This window comes from Priapulus caudatus, unplaced genomic scaffold (assembly GCF_000485595.1).
Source record: "Priapulus caudatus unplaced genomic scaffold, Priapulus_caudatus-5.0.1 Scaffold1395, whole genome shotgun sequence".
NCBI classification, from domain to species: domain Eukaryota; kingdom Metazoa; phylum Priapulida; class Priapulimorpha; order Priapulimorphida; family Priapulidae; genus Priapulus; species Priapulus caudatus.
Genome location: NW_014578456.1, coordinates 13,731 through 23,227, shown reverse-complemented (window position 1 = coordinate 23,227; position 9,497 = coordinate 13,731). Strand labels below are relative to the sequence as shown.

Below are 9,497 nucleotides of genomic sequence, written 5' to 3'. Positions count from 1 at the left end.
TCTGCTGCTGATGATGATGATGATGATGATGATTCGGATGCTTGATCATTGTAGTTGTGGGGCAGGCTGTGAAACCTGACCCACTCATCATTCGTAACAAGGCGAAGCGAGAGTTCTGCGACAAGCACAGCGGCTACGGAGACTTCTGCGACGGTGAGTGCTGCCCTCTATCATCCTCGCTCGCTAAATCCTCCCAGACCCTTCGATTGTTTACCGACGTTATATTATTGTATTATATATTATAACATTAGCTGCAAATCCAACAGATGCTAGCTGATCGACCGGTTCCTTCGAATACGTTGATTTAGGTTGATCTATATGCCTAGTGAGATTTGAATGGAGCTCCAGCCAATCAGTGATGCTATATGACATTCTAAAAACTATGCTTAACATGCCGCAACTTAATTAAAATGTTTGTGTAAATCGAGAACCAGAATGTAAAGCCATCATCCTTCGAATACGAAAATTGAATTGAAATTGTCTACAAAGCAGTGTCTATGTCAAAATGACGAAGATGATGGTGATGATGATGATGATGATGTTGTTGAAGATGATGATGATGATAATGATGATGATGATGGTGATTATGATGATGATGATGTTGATGTTGTTGATGATGATGATGGTGATGATGATGATGATGATGTTGTTGATGATGATGATGGTGATTATGATGTTGATGTTGTTGATGATNGGTGATCAATGTAGACCAGGTGTTCATGAATGTATGAACAGGTAGGTGGATGTAGGTGATCAATGTAGACCAGGTGCTCATAGGTGTTCAGGTAGGTGGATGTAGGTAATAAATAATATTATAAATATATATAATACCAAAATAAATAAATATATATTCTCATTGTATAAATAGCTAAACGAATAGTTAATCCCCACCAAGTTTGAATAGGTAAGGGAATTGTTGATATATTGTATAATCAATGCGTACTAGTATTTTGAAATGATTTTTCGAAATCATGAGCAAGTGCGGTATTATGTCGTCATGATATTTAAGCGGTCGAGTGTTTGGTACCCTCATAAATATGAGCAATTTACTTTCTACTGCCATGATAGCCACTGTGTTAAAGTTTGAAGTTATTCTAGATTAACCTATCTTAGTTAATATTGATAATTTATATCAAGTTATTCTATCAAGATACCAACTCTATCAAGTTACTAACTCTATCAAGTTATCAACTCTGGCCAGTTATTCTAGATATCCTGTGATGGGTTTGTGTTTGACTTTTCTTCCACTCACATAGTCACTTGGGAGAAAAGTTGATTGCAGTTTCCACGTTGTGTTTTGTAGCTGGAGTATCCTAGCAACAGCAACTGGGCGCGGGTGATCTCCGTAAAGCTCTGCATGCCAACCAAGAGTAAGTGGCGCCCTCTTTTGTGACCATCTGTGTGTCGCTTTGCTACTTTCCATTCCTTCTCACTCTCCTCTCCTTCTAGTTCCTCTTCCTCTTCCTCCTTAGCTTTCTTCTCTCTCACTCCACTTCTCTATTTCTTCCCAATCTTTTTCTGTTTCTGTATCTCTCTTCCCTTCTCTCTCTCTCTCTCCCTCTCTCTCCCTCTCTCTCTCCTATCTTCTCTCTCTCTCTCTCTCTCTTTCTCTCTCTCTCTGCTCTCTCTCTTCTCTCCTCCTCTCTCTGCTGCTGCTGCTGCTGCTGCTGCTGCATGATATGATGATGATGATGATGGCTTGATCATGATGAGTTGATTGGGGCGGCCGTGGTTGCTGCTTCATCATTGTAGTTGTAGGGCAGGCTGTGAAACCTGACCCACTCATCATTCGTAACAAGGCGAAGCGAGAGTTCTGCGACAAGCACAGCGGCTACGGAGACTTCTGCGACGGTGAGTGCTGCCCTCTATCATCCTTGCTCGCTACATCCTCCCAGACCCTCCGATTGTTTACCGACGTTATATTATTATATTATATAATTTATTATAACATTAGCTGCAAACCCAACAGATGCTAGCTGATCGACCGGTTCCTTTGAATACGTTGATTTAGGTTGATCTATATGCCTAGTGAGATTTGAATGGAGCTCCAGCCAATCAGTGATGCTATATGACATTCTAAAAACTATGCTTAACATGCCGCAACTTAATTAAAATGTTTGTGTAAATCGAGAACCAGAATGTAAAGCCATCATCCTTCGAATACGAAAATTGAATTTAAATTGTCTACAAAGCAGTGTCTATGTCAAAATGACGAAGATGATGGTGATGATGATGATGATGATGTTGTTGAAGATGATGATGATGATGGTGATGATTATGATGATGATGGTGATGATGTTGTTGATGGTGATGATGATGATGATGTTGATGATGATGATGTTGATGATGATGACGTTGTTGATGATGATGTTGATGATGATGATGATGATGATAATCTCTTCACAGAGAGTCACATTGATGAAGGCATATATCCGGCACCGCTCACCAACAAGTCGTGGGAGAATCACGCAATATTCCAAGTTCCCATCGCCATCATAGCAGGTAGGAGCACAGCGCCCCCTACACTCACACGCTCGGTGTGTGGCGCCCCCTACAGAGTCGAGAATCCGCGACGATCATGGACGTTAATAGTTAATATAAATAAATAAATAATGGTTAAATGATAATAGGAGATATTAGGGGCATCGGGATGTCAAGTTGTGTTTTTCGTTGACGCTAGGTCCGTCTGCGATGGGACTGAGGATGACACTAGAGACTGTGATGATGCAGCCGGGGATCAGTCCCACGATGGTCGTGGTAGGTGTCACCACCGTAGTGCTGAACGGTGCTGCCATCTAGTAGAAGTCACTCGTCTCTACAGTGTGACGCTTGTATATAGAGTATATAACCGGCTAGATGATACGTTCTATACATGCATCAACAAATTATTGTTTTTATGTATCAAATGATCGCACATAATATATGTATATATATATGTGAAAGAAGAACATGTAATACTATATATGATTGTAATAATGAGTATTATTGTATATAATGATTATAGTATATAAATCTTGAGATAGTAATACTTAATCTGTAGTTTGCGACGCGACGGCGCACGTGTTTAGAGCTGATCCTCTGCCTCCTGCAGGTGAATGTTTGACGAGGGCTTCACAGATGCGGGCAGATCTAGTCTCTCTGTTCGGTTTCCACGTGGAGAACTACCGGCAGCAAACGCTACGGTGGTACGTGTTGCTAGTTACTAGTGTCTACGGCTGTGGTGAGCGCAGCACAGTGAAAAAAATACACAGGGGCACGGGGCAATTTAGCCCCCGAAATGCCAAAAAGAGCCCCGGAAATGCCAAAAAGAGCCCCGCGGAAATTTGCATAGAGGTTCAATGGCAAACAAATTTTAGAGTGCTATTTTTCATGCACGCGAGCTTGAAAGTAGCCCCCGAAAAATAAATTTTTTTTTTTTTCCTGGCGCAGCAGGCATGTTCACGCGGCCTCACCCCATGCCACGTTAGAAACTGTAACCGACTTTTGTATCCGCTGAAGAGTTTGAGATTTCGTTGCGCGGGGGGGTGTGGGGGCGATTTAATTCTTAACTAATATTTATTTCTCCCCGATGTCGGTCTTACGTTGATTTGTTTGCGTCGTTCGTTAATAATGGTTTCTTACATTCCTTCTTCCTGTAGTGTTTTTTGTTATTATTTGTGTTTATTATTATTATTTTGTGTTTTTTTGCCGTGATGGCAGTCCTGTGTTCCTTTGTCTCGTTGCTTTATAAGGTGGTTTGCTGTTTTCAGATCAAATGATTAAGGCTGTGGAGAAAGTCTGGACGTTGCCTTACTTCCTAGACAAGGAGGTAAGATTGATCATCTTGCCTCTGTGTGCAATGTGCAGCCCCGCGCTAGATCAGCACGCTCCAAGAAGTTCAGGCAATTCTCAACCAGAACAGACAGCTTCAAGTTTAGTTTCTTCCCCAGGACGGTTCCAGTTTGGAACCCCTTTACCAGCACCAGTTGCTGAGGCTCTCTCCTTAGTATCTTTCCAGGGGGAGCTGTTCTGTCATTCATTCACTTTGAGGTCTTTTGGTTCCCATTTGCCCAGTAAGTGAAGTGAAGGCCTTGAGCTATGCCGGTGTGTCTCACATAGCGCCTGATTCCCCCGCGTAGACTCGCCGCGGTGTACTGCTGTAACACGTGTCGCCTACCGTCTTACTGTAACACTGAACTGTGTCCACCACATACAACACAGTACGCTGCCGTCGTGTCATAGAGTTACGTGAACCACTGCCTTTCCGGTGACAAATGTCACATAGACACGATAATGTAAGCACTGCATTCCTGTGAAGGAGTTATGTGAGCATATACCACTACCGTACTGTGATAAATGTCACACGGACACAGTAATGTTGGCACTGCCCTTCCGGTGACAAATGTCACACGAACACAATAGAGTGCTGTGACCATTATGTGAGGTCACCGTAATGTGATAATGTGAACGTTATGTGAGCATAAACCGCTTCCTTACCTGTGGTAGGGGGAGGTACAGTAATGTAACCCTTACCTGTGACCGTTATGTGAGCATAAACCGCTTCCTTACCTGTGGTAGGGGAGGTACAGTAATGTAACCCTTACCTGTGACCGTTTGTGAGCATAAACCGCTTCCTTACCTGTGGCAGGGGGAGGTACAGTAATGTAACCCTTACCTGTGACCGTTATGTGAGCATAAACCGCTTCCTTACCTGTGGCAGGGGGAGGTACACGATAAGCTGATCGTGTTGGAGGAGGAATTGATCCTGGCTTCTGACTTCCTACACTACATGGGTCAGCTGCTGCCCATCCTGGACAAGGATGAGTCTATATGCAGCGTGTCCGCGTGGAACGTGAACGGTAGGTGGGTGCGTGGGCGGAAGGATGCGGGGAGTGTGAGGGTGTGTTGTGGGTGGAAGGGTGTGTAGGAGGGAAACTGTGTAGGGTAGTGTGTGAGTGAGAGAGAGAGAGAGAGATGTGGGTGGGGTGTGAGAGAGAGATGGATGTGTGTGAGGTGTGAGAGAGAGAGAGAGGTGTGTGGGGTGTGAGAGAGAGATGTGTGTGGGGTGTGAGAGAGAGAGAGATGTGTGTGGGGTGTGAGAGAGAGAGAGAGATGTGTGTGGGGTGTGAGAGAGATGTGTGTGGGGTGTGAGAGAGAGAGAGATGTGTGTGGGGTGTCTTGTGTGTGCGCGACGGTCTGGGATGCCAACTCGAAAGCTACCCTGACGCGCCGCCCCCGCGTCCCCTCCCTCCATCGTTGCTCACCCGCGCGTGGTAACTGGTTCTGCCTCGTGCAGGGTACGAGGGACTGAGCGAGGACCCGGCGGCTGTATTCCGCGTTGAGGACGGATTCCCCGGACTCGGATTCATGATCCGACGCGGATTCTACGCGAGATTCCTCGACAAACACCTGAGCAGCTGCTGCCGCAACAGGTGAGTCGTCCGCTCGTTAACGCGCGGCGGACAGGTGAGAGAGACGCAACAGGTGAGTCGTCCGCTCGTTAACGCGCGGCGGACAGGTGAGAGAGACGCAACAGGTGAGTCGTCCGCTCGTTAACGCGCGGCGAACAGGTGAGAGAGGCGCAACAGGTGAGTCGTCCGCTCGTTAACGCGCGGCGAACAGGTGAGAGAGACGCAACAGGTGAGTCGTCCTAACGAGACCGCACGCTCGTACTCTGTACCCCTCACCCTTCCCCTGCAAACACTCACCTACTCTCCTACGATGACTGACTCTGTGTGGTCTCTCTACCATGCTCTACACAATCACCGCTTTGCTCTCCAAATCTCTTGATTCTTGCTCTCCATCACAATAAAATTTATTTCCTTGGATCTCGGAAATGCGTCTTGAAAAAAAAACAGAGCCAGTCCCGATTTGGGAAATTTTGATTTAGACTACTGTATAACCTTTAGTAGATTTTGATTTCTACTGTAGAACCTATAGTAAAATCAATATTAATTAGCCAGTCCAGCTCACAGGTTACCAGTCCAGGACTGGGAGCTGCCGTGTCCAACGCCATTTCATCCATATTTATACAAGATTATTTTTTATTTTTTTATTTTATCATTTTGTTCTTACAGGATATGGGACATGGATTTTAAAAATATTTTTATTATTTCGTCGTTACAGGACGTGGGACGGCTGGACGCCCGCCGCCTCGGGAAACCTCACTCTCACGGACGTGATCATCCCCGAAGTGTCGCGCGTCTACCGGCGCCCCCACGTGGGCGTCAGCAAAGACAACAGTCTACTCGACGAACTGTTCGGGCGACAGCGAGCGACAAACCTGTGAGTTGACGTGCCGCCTCTAGGTGGCGCTGTTATGTCGACGTGACGCCTCTAGGTGGCGCTGCGGCTGATCTCCCCATGCGATCCACCATTACTCTGTAGGTGGCGCTAGCTCACTCCCATCGTTAACGTCGTCGTTGTATAGGTGGCGCTGAATCTCCGTCGCCCCTAGCAGAGCTGCTGCTTGCTGGAACTAAGCAATACATTCACTCTGCTGGCGGTATGTGGGGTGTAAGGTGTGAAGGTGTGAAGGTGTGTTCTGCCAAATGAAGACACTAAGATAAAGAATGTAGAAGCTTGAAGAGTGTAAGTGGAGGTGTCAGACTGTGGGCATAGACTCTACCAGAAGGGTTTTATGGACCGACTGCATGTATGTGAATTCTGGCCTGTGGTCTATGATGGATGGGATGCAAGGCAGTGTCATCTCTGTTTCATATAAATATCATGACTGTTCAGTATATATCATGATACTGTTTCATATAATATCATGACTGTTTCATATAATATCATGACTGTTTCATATAATATCATGACTGTCTCATATAATATCATGACTGTTTCATATAATATCATGACTGTTTCATACGATATCGTGTCTGTTTCATATAATATCATGACTGGTTTCATATAATATCATGACTGTTTCATATAATATCATGACTGTTTCATATAATATCATGACTGTTTCATATAATATCATGACTTGTTTCATATAATATCATGACTGTTTCATATAATATCATGACTGTCTCATTAATATCATGACTGTTTCATATAATATCATGACTGTTTCATATAATATCATGACTGTCTCATATAATATCATGACTGTTTCATATAATATTCATGACTGTTTCATATAATATCATGACTGTTTCATATAATATCATGACTGTCTCATATAATATCATGACTGTTTCATATAATTTCATGACTTTTCATACGATATCGTGTACTGTTTCATATAATATCATGACTGTTTCATATAATATCATGATGGCATCTGTTTCATATAATATCATGACTGTTTCATATAATATCATGACTGTTTCATATAATATCATGACTGTTTCATATAATATGGCATGACTGTCTCATATAATATCATGACGTTTTCATATAATATCATGACTGTTTCATATAATATCATGACTGTCTCATAAAATATCATGACTGTTTCATATAATATCATGACTGTTTCATATAATATCATGGACTGTCTCATATAATATCATGACTGTTTCATATAATATCATTGACTGTTTCATATAATATTCATGACTGTTTCATATAATATCATGACTGTTTTTCATACGATATCGTGTGTTTATATAATATCATAACTGTTTCATATAATATCATGACTGTTTCATATAAATATCATGACTGTTTCATATTAATATCATGACTGTTTCATATATATCATACTGTTTCATATAATACATGACTGTTTCATATAATATCATGACTGTTTCATATAATATCATGACTGTTTCACACTATATCATGACTGTTTCATACGATATCGTGTCTGTTTCATATAATATCATGACTTTTCATATAATATCATGACTGTTTCATATAATATCATGACTGTTTCAACACTATATCATTGACGGTTTCATATAATATCATGACTGTTTCATATAATATCATGACTGTTTCATATAATATCATGACTGTTTCATATAATATCATGACTGTTTCATATAATATCATGACGGTTTCATATAATATCATGACGGTTTCATATAATATCATGACTGTTTCACACTATATCGCTGACTGTTTCATTACGATATCATGACTGTTTCATAATTAATATCATGACTGTTTCACACTATATGCAGGACTGTTTCATATAATAGCATGACTGTTATACACTAATATCATGACTGTTTCATACGATATCGGTGCTGTTTCATATAATATCATGACTGTTTCATATAAATCATGACTGTTTTCATATAATATCATGACTGTTTCTAATAATATCATGACTGTTTCACACTATATCATGACGGTTTCATATAATATCATGACTGTTCAAATAATATCATGACTGTTTCATTATAATATCATGACCTGTTTCATGTAATATCGTGCTGTTTCAGACTATATCATGACTGTTTCATATAATATCATGACGTTTCATATAATATCATGACGGTTTCATATAATATCATGACTGTTTCACACTATAATCGTGACTGTTTCCATACGATATCTATGCCTGTTTCATATAACTATCATGACTGTTTCATATATATCGGATGACTGTTTCATATAATATCGTGTCTGTTTCAGAACTATATATGACTTTTCATACTATATCATGACGGTTTCATATAATATCATGACTGTTTCATATAATATCATGACGGTTTCATATAATATCATGACTGTTTTCATATAATATCATGACTGTTTCATATAATATCATGACTGTTTCATACGATATCGCTGTCTGTTTCAGAGTTCCGTATCCGCTGCTCAAGGACACGGAACAGCTGGTGGCGTCGCGATACGACGGGGGGCGTTGCACCAGCTGCTGGCGAAGAGTCACACGTTACTGCCGAACTATCTAACGACGTGCCTGCGAGGAAAGGAGTCCTCTGCTCTCGACCTTCCCGCAGTACGAAGGGGTGAGTAAAACCCTGGACACATGAGTGTTCCTCTCTTCACTGACATCCCCCCAGTACGAGGGTGAGTACACCCCTCACACATTAGTCACAATAGTGTTCCTGTTCCTACCCTTTACTGATCTCCCCCCAGTACAAAGGGGTGAGTAAAACCCTTACCTGGGTGTTCCTCTCTTTACTGACCTCCCCCCAGTACGAAGGTGTGAGTAAAACCCTTACCTGGGTGTTCCTACCCTTCACTGACCATCCCCCCAGTACAAAGGGGTGAGTAAAACACATAAAAAATGAGGGGAAAGTAAGAGGAAGAGGGTGTCAGGGCCAGAGGAAGGAGAAATTTAAAAGCAGAGGTTGTAGAGGAATTAATTATAGTAATTATTACTATTATTATTATTAAAGTATTATAAGTAGAACATTAGTGTTCCTTCCTTCACCAACCTTCCCTCAGTACAAATGGATGAGTAAAGCAATCACACCAGATGTAGAGTTCCTCCTTTGACTGATCTTCCCTCGGTACGAAGGGGTGAGTAAGGGTTTCATGGATATTTCTCACTTCACTGACCTTCCCCTAGTAGTAAGGGGTGAGGAATAAAG

At 42.0% G+C, this 9,497-nt stretch overlaps 2 protein-coding genes across 2 annotated transcripts in view; both read left to right on the top strand.

Moving 5' to 3' along the window:
- Nucleotides 1–2,799, top strand: part of LOC106816489 — an 11,682-nt gene extending 8,883 nt beyond the window's left edge. The window contains exons 11-16 of the mRNA XM_014821114.1: nt 55–153; nt 709–725; nt 1,304–1,370; nt 1,753–1,851; nt 2,407–2,502; nt 2,681–2,799. Of these exons, the coding sequence (XP_014676600.1) occupies nt 55–153; nt 709–725; nt 1,304–1,370; nt 1,753–1,851; nt 2,407–2,502; nt 2,681–2,799 (497 nt within the window). The remainder of the gene's footprint in view (nt 1–54; nt 154–708; nt 726–1,303; nt 1,371–1,752; nt 1,852–2,406; nt 2,503–2,680) is intronic.
- LOC106816488 (protein O-linked-mannose beta-1,2-N-acetylglucosaminyltransferase 1-like) lies at nt 1,302–8,852 on the top strand. Its single transcript, XM_014821113.1, has 10 exons — nt 1,302–1,370; nt 1,753–1,851; nt 2,407–2,502; nt 2,681–2,757; nt 3,092–3,185; nt 3,750–3,808; nt 4,700–4,838; nt 5,276–5,411; nt 6,106–6,264; nt 8,741–8,852. Exons 6-10 carry the CDS (start codon nt 3,755–3,757, stop codon nt 8,850–8,852), a joined length of 600 nt encoding a protein of 199 aa, XP_014676599.1. The 5' UTR covers nt 1,302–1,370; nt 1,753–1,851; nt 2,407–2,502; nt 2,681–2,757; nt 3,092–3,185; nt 3,750–3,754.
- The last annotated feature ends 645 nt before the right edge of the window (nt 8,853–9,497 follow it).